The 20,381-nt window shown below is 43.0% G+C and overlaps 2 protein-coding genes across 2 annotated transcripts in view; one reads left to right on the top strand and one right to left on the bottom strand.

Annotated features, from left to right (window-relative positions):
- Positions 1-1,616: 1,616 nt before the first annotated feature.
- Positions 1,617-20,381, bottom strand: part of LOC135222633 (quinone oxidoreductase-like protein 2 homolog) — a 189,197-nt gene continuing 170,432 nt past the window's right edge. Inside the window, exon 10 of the mRNA XM_064260761.1 lies at positions 1,617-1,901. The gene's annotated coding sequence lies outside the window, so the exon portion shown is untranslated. The remainder of the gene's footprint in view (positions 1,902-20,381) is intronic.
- The window catches only part of LOC135222634 (EARP-interacting protein homolog), a gene marked incomplete in the record, with an annotated part of 57,148 nt that continues 38,512 nt past the window's right edge, over positions 1,746-20,381 (top strand). The window contains 4 exon segments of the mRNA XM_064260764.1: positions 1,746-1,937; positions 5,903-6,081; positions 6,264-6,389; positions 6,914-7,057. Coding sequence (XP_064116834.1) covers positions 1,815-1,937; positions 5,903-6,081; positions 6,264-6,389; positions 6,914-7,057 — 572 coding nt within the window.

Below are 20,381 nucleotides of genomic sequence, written 5' to 3'. Positions count from 1 at the left end.
TGCCAGGTAAGTATGAACAAACTTAATTGTATCATTACAATATCATATTGTATTTTTGGCACTTTCTCAAGATGCAAGATTACTGCCATCCATATAAACTACCTGCTCTGTGTCAAGTCATGCTACCATAACCAATGGCCACTAGGCTTCTGTCAGGAAGATAAGCCTTCATCCCATCTCCTATGATAGGCATATATTTATTACCCATCTCTCTCTATTATTTCTTCTCACGTCTTATTTTCCTTGACCCTCAAGCCTAGCATTCCTATTCATTAGTATTGTTTTGTAAATAGAATAGCTTCTTAATTTTTTTTTATTTGAAAATATTTTTCCTGCAGGGGTTGGTATAAGCTCATTACTATTTAAAAAAAAAAATGTCCTCATTCACAATAATCATTTTACAGCACAAGACTACTGTGGTAGAATTTGGTGCAGCCCTGTGGAGGTTACCACTGGAGGTTTCATCTTCAACCATGATGGATGACAATAGGTGAGAAAGAAGTTCTAGCACCAAACAGAAGACCATTAAACCTAATTTGTACAATTGTTTTTGTCGTGTGTACATATGTATATAGAGGATTATACAGTCTATACTATAAATTTGTCATATAAAAAAGTAAAATTGAGTCAGATAGACTTCTTAAATTTACCCTGTAAGAAAATCACAGGACTTGGGAATGGTTTTATTAAAAGTTCCAAATGGCAAAGGTATATTGTAGTGGTTTTGCCCATATACACACATAACCAATTATCTTGAGAAATTGAAAGCTTGATAAGTGATTTGTAACCCAAGAACTGACTTCACGCAGTTTTATAGTAAAGTAGTATCTTTGGAGAGTGCATTTGTATTAATGTATATACTAGAGACTCTTAGACATTTTGGAGCTGAGGGCATAAGGTCAGAAAGATCTACATGCAATTAATGACCCACTCCTTGTATTCAGGGAACATTTAACAGTAAGAAATATTTTGTGAATGTATAAACTTAACTACCTAATGATAATTGCCTAGTTTTGCAAACAATCGAAGGAATACTGCACCTTGATTCTGCTGGTCAAGTATTTATTTCTCTGTATCCTTTCCCTGATGTCACACCATATAGTACTTGCGCTTTGTGATTTAATGAAGAAAAATTAGGGTTTCATGTGGGCTCATTAAAATTTAGTCATTCTGTGTTTGTGGGAGTTTAGATATTGATTGGTTATTATAACATAGCTCCTTTGATGAAGAAAATAGATACAGTAATAAGAGAATTACATTTTCTATTTTTCTATTATTGCGAAGAATTTCAGTAAATTTTATGGTTACTATGTGGGTAATTTTGAAATATGTGTTATAACCATAAAATGTTTTCATCCCATACTTACAATTCCTTCGTGTTTTGCCAAGTCACTTTTTTGCCGCTTGCTTTCTCTTGGAAGCATCTAGGTCTTTGGTGATTTGCTTCTAAATACTCATGTTTAGTACCTCATGGTTATGAAATTGTCTTTTTGCACATATTAAAATAGAGGGCACACATTTGTTGATGCATTTAAACACTTTTATATAAGTGCGGACTGTAGCATGGACTGTATAAATGTAACACAAGATTAATTGAATGTTAAGTGATCAAGGAATTTTGTATTAATTTGTATGTTTGCATAACATATATGATACATGATATGTCTGATTCCTAGATGGATGCAGTTTTTTCTTTTGTAGAAAGATATTTAAAAGAATTTTTTTCCCAGAAGTGGACCGGTGAACAAGTGGAAAAAGTGTGCAGTTTGGATGGCAGATGTGAAGGAGACCCTCAGGTTCCTGGATCTCCTGTAATGGGACTTGGCTCTCAGATGTGGTCTGTGGTGTGGGCTCCAGAGGATGATTCTCGCCTTGTCACACTTGTAGATAACCATCTCTATCTATGGGACATTAAAGCTGCTGGTAGATCTGCTAAGGTAATGTTGTAGATGTTCAAGTAGAATACTATATGTAAATATGTGATGCTGTCAAATTTCACAGCTCTCAGAGAAACTTATTCTTATGTGCAGTATTTGGCATTGTTATCCAAGAATAAATTCAGTTACTTGTCAGATTCCTTAGACATGAAGTGTGAATAATGTATATATTGGCAAATAAGTCAAGCCATGAAATTCTAATCATATAATTCAGGTTTATGGATATATTTGCTAAATAATTTGACTTCAAAACTAAAGGAATAAGATGTCTCAAGTATTTCTTACATGTTATGTTGTTGTTGTACCCACAAACTAGTTTTCTTTACTTCTAGGCCACACAAATAAAAATGGAATATAGCCTAGGCCAGACCTATTAGTTTTAGTCAGTTACTCACAAATAGATCATGGTATTATAATAAAAAAAAAACTGTTATTGCAGTAACATCAATGTTGAAAGAATCCTAAATAAACTTGTAAACCTATACTCTGTACTGTAGGCAAGTAAAACAAAAAAGGTAATATTGCTTGTGTCATTCATCATGCAAACATGATAAGCATAAACACGATAGTAAAACATAAGTTGAAGGAAATCAGTCCCATGCATTCTCAGGGGCCTTGGAAGTATGTAATAGATAACAGACCTTGATTCGAAAGCAAATTGCAAATTAAATGTTAATGTGGGTCAGAGATCAGTCAAGCAATATATGTTAGTTTGCAATTTTAGGTATAAATAATAGTATGAAACGGCTCATGCGAATACTAGTGGTACGTATTGGGTATCTTGTTGTGCCTAGGGATCATATGTTGATTACTGTTGTAATGAAGTTAATTGTTTCTAGGATGGATGCTACTCTAGCTAGTTGGTGTAGAAGATTCCCTTGTCAACTGAGGTTCCTGTGTGTAGTGTTCCTGCTGCTGGTTGGGGTTAAACAGTTCATCCTGTTCATAGTCCTCTTTGAAAGGAGTTTTTAGGAACATGATAAAAATCAGAATCTTAATGTTGTTTATTTGTGGGAATGCTATATCTGTCCTGCCTAGTATTAGCAAGACTAGGCAGCTACCAAATCCTCCAGTTAAAATGAGAATTATTATGAATGTGTGCACAGTAACAATTACAGTTTAAATCTAATAGATTTCTATCTATCTTCTGGGTTGCTATCGTTCTGCTCAGATGAAAAGTCTTATTAGTCTTGTACCTACTATGCCTGCTCAAGCTCCAAAAATGACAATTGTTGCAGATAAATGTTATAAAAAAATTCACCTATACTGGAAGAAGTTAAAACTTGGAATTTTCATGAGTCAGAATACAGAACTAGTAAAATATTGATAATAGGTACTGTATACAGGCAGTCCCCGGGTTACGACGGGGGTTCCATTCTTGAGACGCGTTGTAAGCCGAAAATCGTTGTAAGCTGGAACATCGTCAAAAATCCCAAGAAAACCTTACTTTTAATGCTTTGGGTGCATTGAAAACTATGTAAACTGCATTCTTATTGCATTTTTCATCAAAATAATCTTCAATTATTGATTATTTTGCATTTTTGGTGTCATATTTCATCTAACAGATCAGTGTGTAGCGCATAACCCTGGAAACAATTTCTGATGAATATAATTGAAAAGCGCCTTAACCTCGAAACGTCGTAAGCCGAACCTGTCGTAAACTGGGGGCTGCCTGTATGTTTGTAATTAGCAAGGATATAAGCAAAGTTTTAGGCTACCATATATATGTATTAGTAAGCATTTTTTTCCTCCTTGTGACTTACACCAACAATGTTGTCTTATGTGCTAGTACAGTGGAACCTCTACATACGAAAGTCCTTACATACAAAAAATTCAGGTTACAAAAGCAAAGACGAAGATTTTTTATTTGCTTCTGTGTACGAAAATAATTCAGGTTGCGAAGAGTAAAGTCCGAGATTTGCCCTGGCCGCCAGAACAATTTTAAACTGGCTCGCCGCCAACTCAGTAGACTCGCCACCATCCTCCTGCTCTCCCATTGGTTCCTGATGCTAGTCACCGCCGCAAGATCCTGCTCTCCTATTGGTCAGCATCTGTCCCATCATGCCTCTATGTAAAGGCGTTCCTTGACCATTTTTTGCGGCAGTGTTATCGTAAACCGGAATTCATTCGTTCACATATATTTCGTTTGTTAACATAAATTCATGTTAGTGATTTCGCTTTCGTTGTACTGTAAGTTACTTTATCGTGTTGTGTGTGAACTTAATGACTTATGTTATTAGCCATGGGTCCCAAGAATGTTGCTGAAGTTCACAGAAAGAAGAGGATGTTTTCTATGGAGACGAAGATGGAGATAATCAAGAAGTGTTAATGTTTTCTGCCATTTGTTAATGTGTTTCGTAAAGTTTAGTGTTAATGTTTTCTGCCATTTTTTAAAAGCAATAAAATTAATTTCTAATTCATTTAAGACCACCTGGCTGTAAAAAAAGCCCTCTTCTTCACTCATCACTTATTTCCCTTGTTTGCTCGTCTTGTTGGCAGACCCCTTCCAATGGTTAGGTTTATACCGGCTTTCATTGTCATTTTTCTTTATCACTGATTAAAGTTTGTGTTAAGTTAGGTGGTTTGGTTGACTGTGTTATAGGTTTTTGTTACAGGATTATGCTTGTTTATGTTGTTACTGGGCTGGCCTAGAGTGTGTGGTGTGTATTATTTCATACATAGTAGTATATGTATTTATGTACCGTACATTGATTTTGTGTAATTTTTCTGTTGTATTCCCTGTAACTGAAAAACTTAAGGGCACATCATTAGCATAAATTTTTAGGAATCTTATACCCAGGTAAAGATAAGTCAGTCTACATAATCTTCCAATATAATGTTGCTCCTTATATGTACAGACAGGTGATAAATGTATGAGGACATAAAGACCCTGAAAGCCTAGATGATGGAAGGCTATTTGACCAGCAAATCATGAGTTTTAAGAAATCATAAATAACCTTAAGAGTATCCAGTGAAGTCCAATTTACATGCCGAGTGATGATACCTTTATTGAAGTCAAGCTGGGAGACAATACCAATGCCCCAAAATGTTCCACAATTGTGAATTCTTTTGGTATCGGTCCAACCAAACAAGTTCAGGACCTACTCATGGTGTAGAATCTTAGGAAATGACTTGGAGGATTTATGGCAAGGATCTCTAGTGTCATCTGTGAAAGATTTGGTCATGTCCAAGAGGATAAAATCAGTAAGAGTATGAACAGCACTAAATCTCATTAGTCTAAGACTAGCATAGAACCTAGTCAGTGAACAAATAGCATGAAAACCAGTCAGTCCATGTGATGTTCCAGGCCTTAGGGATGTACACAAAATCCTTCAAAAGGAACATTCATATTCCAGAGATTGCAGCGTTGGACACCTGGGTCAGCACTGTTGGAGAAGGATACCAGAAAAAAGAATAATTGATTATGTACTATAGGGTTTTAACTGTAGAATCTTCATATTGTCTACAACAACAGGGGGATGAAGAGTAATAATTCTTTGTCTCTTTGATTGTTTGTTTGTTTGTATGGTGTTTTTACGTTGCATGGAACCAGTGGTTATTCAGCAACGGGACCAAGGGCTTTACGTGACTTCCAAACCATGTCGAGAGTGAACTTCTATCACCAGAAATACACAACTCTGACCCCATCAATGGATGGTCGGGAATCGAAACAACTCGCGGCCACCACCGAGGGTGAGGGTAAAGACCATACCAACCACGCCACTGAGGTGCTCTTTGTCTCTTGACAAATTCATAGCAATTTATTTGAAATGGGGTAATGAAAAAAGGCAGAAGAGATATCCAATATATTGTTGATGGTGATTGTATAAGCTTATCACTTCCATGGTTATTGTCCCCTACATATTTCATGAATGCTTTTATTTCTTTACATTGCCTCATGGGTCTCTTCTTATTATAAAGGATATTTTATCCATTCTGAGTCAGTTTCAAAAATTTTCTTACAGGTTACGGGGGAAGTAACAGTTGAGGGTCGTGGTAGTGTCAGTCTAGGCAGTGGAAGATGGTATCCACATCAACTAGGGTCTCAAGTTGCTGCCACACATGGTTCAAGTGTGCGCGCTTGGGACCTTCGAACTATGAAACCTTCGTGGTGTGTAGAAGCTGCACATGTCCAGTTAGTCAGGTGAAGTTCATGAATTTCATTGTTACTGGTTATTTTTCATTTAATATTAGTTATGAAAATACTTTGTGACAATACAGTCCCTTGCTGCTTAAAAATTTGCCCATGTCCAGCAGTTATTACAAAGCTAGTCTATAGAATATCTGAAAATTTCCAGCATAGTTAAAAATTTTTTTTATCCACAGAGATTTAGATTTTAATCCCAACATGCAATATTATATGGCAACTTGTGGAGATGACTGCAAGACAAAGTTTTGGGACATAAGAAACACCCAACAGCCCCTCAAGGAGTTGACTGATCATTCTCACTGGTAATGCAAAGACTATTCGTAATTTTGATAATTATTGTTATGTCTTGTGAATGATGATTATACTGACAACAGTAGTGAAAAATAAAACACAAATATAATAAATACAGGCAGTCCCCCAGCTTACGACGTTCCGAGGTTACAACACTTTCCAATTATATTCATTAGAAATTATTTCAAGGTTTGCGACGCATGTTCCAGGGTTATAGCGCTTATGGCGCTGATCTGACGGAAGAAATATGACTCCAAAAATGCAAAATATTCAATATTTGAAGTTTTTTTTTTAATGAAAAATGCAATAAAATTGCAGTCTACATAGTTTCTAATACACCCAAACCATTAAAAGTAAGGTTTTCTTAGGATTTTTTATGATTTTCCAGCTTACGATGATTTTTGGCTTACAACGCGTCTCAAGAATTGAACCGTCGTAAGCGGGGACTGCCTTACACTGTTAACTATAATACCATTGATATTCCAACATCAGAGATCCATGACTTCTCTTTTATTTTTTTCTTTTACAATTGCAGGGTTTGGAGTGTCAGATACAATGCATCTTATGATCAGCTAGTTCTTACTTGCTCAAGTGATCAGAGAGTTATTTTGTCAAACTTACCTTCAATTGCATCTCAGCCCTTTGGCACTATGGTGGATCAAGAAGAAACGAACAAGGAGAAAAAGACAAGTAGTAGATTTTAAGTATTATGTAGGGGATCAAGTTGTAGTTTCAGTAGTTTTTACTGATTTTATGAAATGATTGCATTTCATAAAAAATTCTGATTAATCTTTCAAGCTATCTTGAAATTTAAGCCATAATTTTCATAGTCACTTTTCCAAATGAAATTGAAGCCTGTGATAAATATTCCAATTTCAGGTAATTGTTTTCACCATGTATTCATTATTATCTAAAATCCCCTTAAACTTCAGGGCATGCAAAACTTTAACTCATAAGTACAAAATAAATACAAACTTATTTTACTTATAATAATATCATGTGCTGTACAACAGGTTAGGAGAGTTATAGTTTGTTTTTTTTTTTTTTCTTTAAGAAGTTTTAGTCTGATATTATGTGATGAGAGAATCAATCTTACTATACATTTTTAAATTTTCATCTTGGGCTTCAGCAATCAGATTGAGAATGCCCATTGTTGGGCTGGTAGTGGGTAACTCAGTAAATAAAAGGATAATAATTATGCAAAACAGTACAAAATTAAAAAGAACAATTCTTGGAGCAGTCATCTGCATGTTTGCACAAGCTCAGACCTAAGTGAAATATCAAACATGGCCAATTCATGCACCATTGCCACATATTTGTTAGAAGGGTGAATGCTAGTACACACTGGGTAACTGTCAGCAGACATGGAGAAAGGGCCTTCCTGCCAAAAATCTGTTTATATTTCATCACAAGGCCTTCCTGCTGATAAATCTGTTTATATTTCATCACTGTATCAACAGACTATGCTGGTGAAGATCAGCCATGAGAGATAATTCTTGTTATTGGTTAATATGTCTTAAGAAGCCCTTGCAAGACCATAAGGGTAACTTCTTTGAGGACAAACAGGGGCTAAGCTATTTCAATAGTTATTCTATAATTCTCCTTGAACAGTGGGTAACCATGCTGGATATGGGCTTGGTTAGCTCAGTCACTGGGAGATATAATTCTTTATTATTGGAAAAGGTAGGTGGTAATGATGATGACATACTTAAATAACTGCCTCCTTGTTGCTACTAACCCAACTGAAAATGTGTCTGTGAATTTGTGACTAATGTCCAAGTGATATAAAATGCGAATGTTGATTAGCATTTCAACATTCTGTTTTAATAGCCCAGAGGAATACTAATTATTATCAGGTGGTTTATTTAGACCACTTAGCTATTTTATTTAGCTGTCACTTTGTATACTTTAAGCTTAGTGGTCACTCACTAACCACTCTTGTATGTCTGTTATATCACCTTTCTTAACCAAAAGGATAGGATCCTCTTGTAATACTGTACAGTCAAACCGGATCCTCTTGTAATACTGTACAGTCAAACCCCGGTATTAGCGGGGATAGGGACCACAAACACCTGTGAATAGCTAAAATCCATGAATACAGGCAGTCCCCAATTTATAAATATTTTTCCATTCCTATGCTGTGTTTTAAGCTGAAAAATTGTCAAAAAATCTAAGAAAACCTTGCTTTTCATGCTATGGGTGTCTTGAAAATGCTGTAAACTGTATTTTTATTGATTTTTCCATAAAACAATCCTCCACATTTTGATTATTCTGCCATTTGTTCCGATACGTAATACAAACCCTCGGTCCTTTAACAATAGGAAGGTAACTAGCGGCAGCTGGGACGGTCGTAAGCTTCGAACAAGGGGAGAACGGTAGTTAACTGCTTGTCCGATCGTGCGCGCGCCCGCTGCGCCCGAGAGGTGAAGAATCACTTTTGCTTTCGGCCGCGGGTGTGTGAAGGACGTGTTCGTCATCGCTCTCTGCCCGCTTCATCGTCGTATGCTTTGTTTATATTGTGTTTTCTATTAATGGTTTGTTTGACTTGAAAATGAAACTGTAAGTACACTGTTTTCATTTTCATTACTTAATTATGAACCAACATGGAGCTATCGCCGTAGATGCGGCGATTTCCTCTCTTTTCATGAATTGAACCCTTGAATTATGTCTCGGTGCCGACGCTCGCACGCCGAGTCCTGTATTTTTATTTGGGCGAAAGTGTGTAATTGAAAAATGTAAGTACTTTTTTCATTATATTTTTGCCCTGTGCGTTCTATTACCGAGAGCGTGATTGCGCTCGGCACGAACCTTTTATTTTGTATGATAAAATGCAATGAAAGTGGATTCGCAATGCAGTATTCTTTTCATTTTCATTTATTTATTTGCATAATTTAATTTGATCAATTTCGCTCTTACCCGGGAATTGATCCTTACGATTATTTTCTGTGAAAGTGAAATCGCAAGTGCCCAGTATTTCTGTTCATTTTCATATATATTTTATGATAGCATCATATGATTTGGATCAAAAGTTTCCGTTCTTACCCGGGATTTGATCTTCCCCTTTAAGTTCTATGAAGTGAAATCGCAAGGGCAGTATTCTGTTTCATTTTCATATTACTTTTCACTGCTGTGCGGGGGTAGGGAAGCGAAGGTCTGCCAGGAAGTCGTCGGAAAGCTCTCCCGCGACTCCCTTGGTATCCGATTCTTCGTCTTCCTTCCTGCCCCCCGCTCAGCTTCTTCGTTGTATTTTGTATTTGGGGTCTTCCTTGCGTTCGGGTGTGGGGCTGCTCCCCCCCGTGCGTGAGGGAACCCCTCTTACTAATCTGTCTGTGCTACCGCAGGTGCTACATCCGGGGGAGACGACCTTGGACAGGTATGGACCACTGCGGCTGCAGGGCGTGCCTAGCATCCACGATCTGCTGCAGCGTCTAGCGAGTCTGGGGCGGTGACCTTGGAGTGGTCTCCACTACAACCTTCACGGCCCGCTTATGCTGCTTCCCCCCCCCCCCGCTGGTCTACACTCCCCATGCTGTGTCGGTGACGCCGTCTGCCGCTTCTAGGGCCGGTCGCCGCCGTACCGAGGAGGGATATGCCGCCGCCGCCTGTGTTTTCTTCGTGTTGCCTGCCCCAGACTTCCGCTGTTCCAGCAGCTCGCCCCTAGACGGCCGCCAGTACCAGGTTCCCGCTGGCTGCCGATGATTCTACGAGGCGATGGCTGGGCCTGCCGTACCTTTGGCGCTGAATGTGGTTCCCGCTACTGGCTTGGCTGTCCCTTCTGTGTTTACCGCTGCCGCTGTTTTCCTGCGCTCCTGAGCTGGTTGCTGTTCCTGTCGCTCCTGGTTCCTGCGCCTGTCCATGCTGGTCCCTGCCCATGGTGTGTCTTCCCCAGTCCCAGGTCCTTCCGGACAGGTGCAGTCGGGCCGTGTTGCTTCGGCAATAGGCCCGACTCCGGCCTGGATGGAGGACCTGACGACTGTCCTGCGTGAGCTGACGAAGAAGAGGAAGGTGTCATCTTCGTCTTCGTCTGCTGCTGCCTCTTCCCCTTCGACTTCTAAGGCCCATAAGCCGAAGAAGAAGAAGGCTGTCCTCTCCCCCCTAAGAAGTCTCCTTCGGGAACTTCTAAGGGCACCCGTCCCACCTCGGTGGGACGGGGGGTCCTTCTGCTGGTCCTCCTGCTCCTTCGGTGAGCGGGGCCCGTACTCCCCATTCCGTAAGGAAGGAAGAACTAGACGGGGACCAGAGATGGAGTTATCGGTTAGCTCTGGTACTTCCTCGCCTGGTGCTAGCGGCGATGCCGCTATGCCAGGTTCCGGCTCGGTCTCTCGTTCGCGGGAGATCCCGAGTGTACGCTCTCCCTCGGGAGACCGTGAGCCAAAGTTTCGGCGCCAGAGTTCGCTCGGCGCCAAGACACGGCACGGAGCAGAAGGCTGGCGAGAAACCGCGTCAGGTGACTCTCGCCAGGCCAGCGGCCGCTCTCGCAGCGATCAGATGGTAACCGGGTTTTCCCCCTAAGAAGACTCCTTCGGGAACTTCGAAGGGCTCGTCACACTCCGGTGTGACGGGGGGGTTCTTCTGCTGGTCCTCCTGTTCCTTCGGGAACGGGGCCCGTCTCCCCTTCTGAGAAGAAAAGAAGAAGACGGACCAAGGTATGCTGGCTACCGCTGGTACACCCTCGCCTGGTCTTGGCAGCTCTGCTGCTAAGCCAGGTACCGGCTCGGTTTCTCGTCCGCGAGAAGTTCCGAGTGTACGGTCTCCTTCGGGTGACCGTGCAGCCAAAGTTAAGACGCCTGAGTTCGCTCAGCGTCATGACCGAGGCACGGAGCAGAAGACTGTCGAGAGCCGCTCAGGTGACTCTCGCCAGGCCAGCGGCCGCTCTCGCAGCGACCAGCCGGTACCTCGGGTGGACGTGACGGTCTCTGACCGGCCACGGGTTGAGGCTGGGAAGAGGTCCCCCAGGTCCCCTCGACCGACGGTACCAGCTCGGCTGGTACCAGCGGTTTGACGTGCCGCGAGGACGCTCACCGGTCTCACCGCGAAAGTGAGCTCTGCAGGTCACCTGACCGCCGCTCCCACAGGGACCGGGCGGATACGATAGACCAGCAGCAGCTCGTCTGACGCACGGGACCGGGGTCGACGTGCTCAGTCGAGCCGCTCGCCACAGGTGATGCGGCACGGCCAGGCCTGCAGATCGATCCCCACCGCGGGTTTGGTGATCGGCTGCAGCCCCCCACGTACGCTGGTCCTGCCAGGGGGGGGGGGGGGGGGGGGAGCGTCAGGTCTGTCTCTCCACTACCTTCAACTTCCTCGGGCTACACCGGGAAGAGCGAGGTTAGCTAGGAGTGATCGTGAGAGGTGCGCCGCTCACGATCCCGTCATGACGCCGCACGTGCCACGTATGGTCTTAGGACCAACCAGGACGTACGCGCAAGTGATTGGAGGCGACCGTCAGGGGGGGGGAGGGGGTAGCGTCTATTCTGTCTCTCCGATACCTTCACTTCCTCGGCATACGCCAGGAAGAGAAGAAGGTAATATATGGAGTGATCGTGAGAGGATGCGCCGCTCCACCCGTATCCCGTCACCCCGACGCCGGCACATGCCAGGTATGGTCTTAGGACCAGCCAGGACGTACGCGCAAGTGATTGGAGGCAACCGTCAGGGATCTGTTGCTGGTCCTTCTTCTGAAGGAGGAGGGTCTTGGGAGCTGCTCTTGTTGGAGGGACTGGATGGTCCTACTCCTCAAGACGCTGTAACTTCCGAGATTCAGAGTAACTTTGCCCAGGTTATTGCACTGATTCGTCAGCACAACGACCTGGGGAAGGATCGCCGCTCCCACCAGCAGAGCCCTGTCCCCTCTGCTCGAGTCGTTTTGGGGCCCGAGAGGGAACCCAAACCGACGGTGGTTCTGCCACGATCGGAACTAATTGCCGATTCTGTCTTGAACCAGAGGTCCTCTCGTCTCCGGACAAGAAGGCTCTCTCAGTTCTGGGGGCCGGTCGATCAAGCTACTTCCACCTCCTCTACTGCGACAGCGGCGTTTCTACGTAAGTCTTCGGACACCGTATTTAAATACTCCTTCGGTCCTCCTGAGAGGTTTCGACCTCGACGAGGACTGGAATGAGTCGGAGGACGGTATCGGCTCTCTCCTGTCAGGTGTCGATCAGCCCCACCCAGACGACGTTCACTGTGGCGGCAGACCCTTACCTACAGTGAGAGTTCGTAACCCTCCTCGGGAAAACGTTTTCTCCTGACGATACGTTTTCCCAGACTCTGAGAGGCCATCGCCGCAAGGCGATGGCTGCTCCTTTTCTTCTCCAACTGCTAGTTCCACTGGGAAGGCGAGCGAGTATCCAATTCCTCCCCCATTCCCTCTCTCCTTACGGCTACGAGGGAAAGGAAAGGAGGGGATCCTACAGAGATGCTCTGTAGGATTCCACGCTGGGGACTGCACTACCGGGGGGACCTTCGGGTCCTACCTGACGTAAGCCCCGTCGTTGAGGAGGGATCCTGCCCCATTCTCGATTTCTACGGGAATCGAGAGGACCACCAGCCGATATCGTTTGACGAATTCGGTGGGGGTTTCGCAGACTGCTTAGATTTCTACGGAATTTCTAGCGCATTCAGAGTGTTAGAGTTTCTTACGATCTCCAAACACTTAGGCGAGACCACGGTCCAAAGTGAGCGAGACGAGAATCCCCGATATGTTACACGATAATCGGGAACCTCGCCTATGCTCGAATTCCTGGAATTTCTAGCATTAGGAAGAAGACTGCTGCTGAAAGAAGACTATCTCACAATAGGCGACCCCCAACCTGGAATAGAGAAGAACGGACGGGAATATCCAGTTTGGCTTGAACTATCGTCTTAGTATTCTGTTCACCATTGAAGCTTTCCTTCGAGGAAGACTTCTTCACTCTCTTTGATAGAGACCGAAGGTGGTCGATCTCCAATCCTTATTTTGTTTTCTTGAAGGAAAGAATTTAGGATGGAGATCGTTGTTCAGAATCCTACAAATATACTACGTATATTAACCTCGCGACATGATTCTGCTAAGCAGTTGAATGGTCCGAGGGGTAGGCGCATATCCTCCTGGTATTCTACGGATTGCGACTTAGACGAAAAGTATTCTAATTGAACTGCAACTCGGGGTTGCCTGCAACCTCCCAGGAGTTTCCAGTTTCAATTTTATATACTTATGGTGTTGTCACAACAACACCATTTAAGCTTTTATATTTACCGAAATCGTTTCGCATAAATATAATTGCTTCGAGCATATCTTTTTATGCTCGGTAGTTCTAGCCGAAAACGCATTCCTTCGTGGAAAGGATTACTTGGCAATCAGGATGACGAGTCAGCGACAGCTACTGCGTATTGAATTGCCCGAGGCATTTCAGTACCAGCTGCCGCTTTGAGATGAACGGTTGGTTATGTCTTTCTCACCTGCTTTGATTGAATACCAACCGTATCTCTGCCCAAACAATCACGGACTTAAGTCTCTGATTAACGGGATTCTCGCATACATGAATGACCATCTACTGCTGTGACGCTAGTATTCATCGTCTTCGGTATTGCGAGAATTTTAAAGAGAGATATCTATTCGACTCTCATCTTTCTGTTTACCGCACGGTAACAGAATTCTGGTAATAGTCTCTTGCTGCATCGTATCTCGATAATGCGAATGTTTTTGCGGAATCTGAGTTTGTCCTCAAAATATCTGTATTCGGAGGTGTGCAATTGTTCATTGTTTCACCCCACCGGATTAGCAGATGTATTGAAAGACATCGCCTACTCCCACACCTGCCAGCTCTACTTCCAAACGTTCAGCCCATGAGAAGCAGTTCTTCAAGCGGCGTCCCCTGTGTTTCATTACTGAAGAGCGCCCGCTTCATTGCACAACGGACAGCAATGAAATGGCGGTTAGCGTTTTCAGTCATTTGTAAGCACAGGTTTAGAATCTTGAGATCTTCTCTCGATTCAGCTGGAAGACGTAGGTTGCATTCATGTTGCCTACCTTCGTCTTCAACGTCACATAGTGTTGTTTCTCCTTAAGCTGAGATTCACGTCTATGAGATTTTCTTGCCATCAGGGACCTCGGTCTTTTGAAGGCAATTGACTTTCGCCTTTTGAGCTTATGCATTAAGAGATCATCGCCGCGCCGTCCGGCATCGGTGACTAACAAATATTTTATTTGTTTTGTCTCTCAGCATAACTCTTTAAAGGGCGAAGGTCACGTGACTTACCCGGATGCTTGGACAACTTGCCTCTACTGATTCCGAACCAGTCAGTCGGCAGCTGTCAGAGCGCCCGAGTCAGTTACGAACTATGCTGTGGACTTAGTTCGGTTGTTCCAGAGCAATCATTACTTCGTCTTAATAGCTTGTCAGTATGAGTACTGTACATAACCAAAGTCGAGAAGAGGGATAGGTCATACGACTATGCCCTTCTTTTCGTCTTAGGTAACTGCATGACTTCTCTTGAGAAGTCAAGCACAAAGGGATGGGGATTTGTGACGCTCGATTTCGTACCGATCTTCGTAGCGAAGACTCCGGAACCCTTCGGTAACTGACGATTGGTTCGAGTCCTTCACAATACCATCCCTAATGGACTTCACCGCCTCCGATACGAAGGCTATGCTGCTTTGTCCTGTGAAGGCGCGACGGAGCTGTCTGAAGAAACTCGACACCCAGGATGAGTGTGGACGCCTCTTCATCATTCTCTCGCGTTCCTGCAGAACTTCTCCGTGGCGCAGGTAATGAAGGCAGGCGCCTGGTACCAACCGGACTGCATGCACCTCCTTCTACCTTCAGGATATTGCCCACAGTTCCTTGGATCTTTTTTCTTTGGAACCGTGGTGGTTTGCTTTTCAACACGTTGTGTAGTTAACCCAGACCCTCGCAGGCTGAACAGCATCGAGTCCTGGTGTGACCGTAAGAATGGATGAGGAATGAGAGTGTGACTGGCTCTCCATTCCCTTTTCTTTTTCTTTCCCTCTACCTCTGGGTAGAGGGACACGGTCGTCACCCTGCTGGGTAAGGACGAGATGCAGGTGAGCTACTCAATAGAGCACCATCCTATCCCTTTCAGTAGGGATAGGAGTAAATATCCACCACTTCCTCCAACAAATAAGGGGGAGGAAGTGGATGCCAATTTGAGACAACCCATCATTTTATGATTGTCTCTTGCAAACAGGAACAAGTTTCTTTTGCTTGCTGGTACGAAGAGATAACGCTTGCCTCTCTCTTAGTACTTTGGCCCAGAGGTCTGACCATTGATCCTGCGGTGCACACCCGACAATCGGACAGAGGTTGGGATCCCTCCCTTGCTCTTACGACCAGGGAGGCATTCCAGGGTTGGACGAACACCAGTCTGTTCACCAAAAAGACTCAGATTCCTACCACAAGAAGTGAGTCCTTCCTATTGTTAAAGGAGCCGAGGGTTTGTATTACGTATCGGAACAAATGACAATTTGTCGAAAATTGCATTTTTCCTAACTATACAAACCTGAGGTCCTTTACATATAGTCCCACCTCATGCCACCCCTCACTCTGCAACTTTTTGCATGGGCCTAAAGCAAAAGTGATTCTTCACCTCTCGGGCGCGCGCGCGCGCGCACGATCGGACAAGCAGTTAACTACCGTTCTACCCCTTGTTCGAGCTTACGACCGTCCCAGCTGCCGCTAGTTACCTTCCTATTGTTAAGGACCTCAGGTTTGTATAGTTAGGAAAAATGCAATTTTCGACAAATTGTCATTTTGGAGACATTTCTTCCATCGGATCAGCGTAGTAACCCAAAAATGCGTCTTAAAAACGGAAATAATTTCTGATGAATATATTTCAAAAGTGTCGTAACTTTGGAACGTCGTACTTGACATCCCCCTCTAAAAATGCTTATAGCTGGCTATTTAAAAATTTCAAATACCAAAGGCCCCCTCTTAAGTGTTTATAATGCTTATTTTAATAGTTCAGACAAAAATACGTACATATACCTTAAACATTTTAATATGTATCATGTCAAAGTCATCTTACAACAGTACCCTTAAAAAATATGTGGCTCACTGCTATGTGTGAAAACAAGTTATTCCCTATTTAATACTAGTGACAGTACGTACACAAAGGTAAATACAGGCAGTCCCTGGTTATTGGGTGGGGGGTATCTGTTGCAACAGCTTGATGATAAACGAAAATCACCGAGAACCGAAAAGTAGCGATTTTTGCCGTTTATACCACCGATAAGCGATTTTTGCCGTTTATGCCACCGATAAGTGATTTTCGCTTATCATCAAGCCGTCGTAACGGAACCCTCCCCAGTAACCTGTGGACTGCCTGTATTCTTATAACCTACATATTAGTTTTATGAATTAGTTTTTATAGGTAGTAGTACCGGTTATTGGCAGGGTTTCTGTTCTGATGGCTTGATGATAAGCAAAAATCGCTGATAACTGCCTATTGGTACCTCTGTTAGGTATGTAATGCTACCAATACTAGCTTAATGGCGCTCATAACCTGAAATCAACCCATTTTGTACATGGAACTTACCCAGCAGATATATACTTAGCTATAGACTCCGTCGTCCCGACAGAAATTCGAATTTCGCGGCACACGCTGCAGGTAGGTCAGGTGATCTACCGCCCCTGCCGCTGGGTGGCAGGAATAGGAACGATTACGTTCTAGAACCAGATTTTCTCTGTCGCGGTAGTGTCAACATACATTGTTGCTACCTCCTGACTTGATTTTCGTTTTTTTCATCGCCATCGACCTTCTGGGCTGTCTTTTGCAGGGAAGTACTGGGTTTTGGTTTGGCATACGCTTTTATTAACTTTTTAATGAGTTTGGCTTCGAAATTTCGAAGAATATATTACGTGAAACTACCGAATTTTTCGGTAGACACTCATATAATTTGCAATAAGGGAAATATTGATTTTTTTTTTTCTTCACTAATACGTGTTTATAAGTGTTAGAACTTGCATGAAGGAAATATAAGATCTAACTTCCTACTTTAGGAAGTCAGAAAGCATATAACTAGATACGCTTCTTTAGAAGCTTTAAGAGCTCTCGTACTAACGAGCATGTTTTAAAGAGTATTGACAACTTCTAGTAGTTGTTGCGATCCCTCATCACCTTCTTAACTCCACAGAATCTACAAATTCATATGTGCAAATTTGAAGATAAATGGATGGAGCTCAAAAGGCAGCTCTAAAAGGTAAGAAGTGAATGATAGTGTTCCCAGTGCAGTGGAGGGTGCGTCTGATCGGCTCCGTAGCGCTTCCAGGCCTAGACCTCTTCCAAACTCCCAGACCCAGTTGAGGAGGGGAAAGTCGACAGCCGCAGGAAGGTTAGGGAGAACCCCCACCGGTCAGGCGTCCCCTCGGCAGGTTCTGTAGAACGTCCCAGACTGCCAAGGATAGCCATTGATAAGGCATCCTTAAAAAAGGTGCGTCTCTTCATCTTACATCCGAAAGACGAAGAATGTATGTTTGGAGTTTCGATGATCTAGCAGTTCTCTGAAAACTAAGAGAACACTGAGCAAGAGCCAGCCGCTGCCAGGAAGCCGCGTTCCAGCAAGCTAGCGTGAGCTACGTTCCAATAGCCAGCAGCGAGGCGCTTCGTTCCAGCTAATAGACTAGCGCGAGACGCGTTCCTACACCAAACGCGAGCCGCGTTCTAGAAAATTTTTCTTGGCGCAAGGCGCCTTCAAAGAGACGAAGCGCCAGCCTGGCGCAAATTGCGCCAGGAAAAACAGACGGCTAGAGCAAGGAGCCTTATAGTAGAGTGGCAATCAGAAGCAGAATTGTTTCCCTGAATGGACTATACTAGTATATAAAAGTTTTTTCCCACTAAGAACGGAATTAACATGTGAAGGATGTCGGGTACCATAAAGGCATAGATGTTATGGCACATAAACCTAAAAAGAACTAGAAGGAAGCGCCAGCCTGGCGCAAATTGCGCCAGAAGCACCATCCAAGATATTTTCTCGTTTTAGCGAGTTATTAACCTAAGAGTCCAGTAGCCTCTCGACAGCAGGCTCGGTAACGGCAAGATTCGTTCTGATGTTTCGTTACCCATTTAATCGCGATCCTTCCATTGACGACTTTCCAGGGCAAGAGGCTCTTTCTAAAAGGGGTATAGTAGGCGCTCGGAACTATAGGGCGCACGGGACCTTCCACGCAAGCGGAACGTTCCAGGAGCGAGTCTCCTTTCTAAGCGTGCGGAACATTCCAGAGCGCGGAACATTCCATGGCGCTAGGTGCAAGGAGCCAGGCGCCAGAATATCCCTAATCTTCTTATGAGAGAGAGGTCAGTCGCGAGGCTCTCTTTGAGTTTTTAACTTGAGAATCATCATCGACGTTTGGGTATGATGGGCGGATAGAAATATCTACTTCCTTCCGTAACCCTACAGATGAACAGGAATTCTGTCACTTCCACGATTTATGAGGAAATCACGAAGATTTAAAGAGTTCCTGGATTAACTTCCTTCCTTAAGGAGATATATATACTCTTTCTATCGTTCTATTAACGAAAAGAACGAAGATAGTAAAAATTTTTCCTTTCTCTATCTGCCTCGGCAGGGAAAGAAGGTAGTAGAGTATCTGCTGTATGAGAATACGATACGGCAAATCATAAGCACATACCGTAGTTACTTCTTTGCTGAGCAACTCAATTACCAGTATCCTTCCAGGAATTTCCTAGGAAGGACTACGCTTAAAGGGATTGTTAAGACAACACCTACTTAGCTTCTAGATTTATCGAAGTCTTGTTTCGCTTAGATATGCATTATAAGAACTTCCTGAAGTTCGATAATAATTTTATAAGATTCCTTTATTAAATGGAGTAGCTGGCAACTCTGGAAGAGTAAGGCCAGTCGGCTAACGAGACTGCTTTCGCTTACTGCTTAGACACCAACGCAGTATCATGTAGGTGTCGGTCATGATTGGTCGGTAACATGTCTCTCTCCTGCGGGATGGAATGACTAACAGTGTCTCTCCCCTACAATCGTGGTTTTAGCCTCGGATTGAGGGGATAGTTAAGCAAACATAAATAAAATATTGTCTGCGTTTTGCTAAGAAGCTTTCAATAAGAAAAAAATATTAAAACATTTCAATGCTGTTTACCGTAGGTAACATTTTTTAAAGGATTCTAACGCAGCGAAACTCATATTGTATAATGCTCTCATGCTTACGAAAGCATGGCTTATTAGAGTACATGCTTAGTGAGAAGATGAATGTAGTAGAGAATTCACTTTAAGACTACGGTATGGTCAAGTCTTATGCACATACCGAGGATAACTACAGAATTCCTAGTATCCTTACAAAGGTTTCCTAGATTAATGCTGTTTACCACAATGTGACAGTATTATAAAGGATTCTAATACCGCAGAGCGCGATATATATAATTCTCTCATCCTTTCGAGAAACGCACACAACCTTTTTAGAATCGGATATTGCTCAAGAGAAGTTGGGTGAGTCGGATGGGAAACATCCTCTTAGTGTTTGGGAACAGACACGGAACGTAACGATCCTTAAGAGGTTCGATGCAAGATTTTGCATGTCCGTGAGAACCTTCTCGATCGAATATAATAACTTAACGTATGTAACTTTATAACATTTATTTGAAAAGATTTGTGAGAACCTGCGGAAAGTCTTCTTCATAGATCTCTTTGTAAGGAAGACGAACAGGCTTCCTTTAGAACCGCTTCTTTTTCCTCGAACCAAGAGAGGTAGCAATATAAGACATCTTTAAATTTAAAGAGGTGAATAAACTTTAGTCTTTTTTCCCCTAGTTATAAATTCTTAACAGATATAAGATAAATGGGCGTCAAAGGAAGAGAGGATGTATGCTCATTTTGGCCTTAGAGAGGTTGGATTCACAGAAGTCACGTTCTTCTCACAGCATGTTTCGTAAGGCTTTTCCAGAGTATCTGGATATTCTATCAGAATCTATTATAAATAGACCTATAAAAACCTCTCCACTCTGAGTCTGTCCGTGTGCAGACTGACCAGAAGTGGACA

Source organism: Macrobrachium nipponense, chromosome 8 (assembly GCF_015104395.2).
Source record: "Macrobrachium nipponense isolate FS-2020 chromosome 8, ASM1510439v2, whole genome shotgun sequence".
NCBI classification, from domain to species: Eukaryota; Metazoa; Arthropoda; class Malacostraca; order Decapoda; family Palaemonidae; genus Macrobrachium; species Macrobrachium nipponense.
Note: the sequence above shows the minus strand (reverse complement) of the source record. Positions and strands in the feature narration are given on the sequence as shown.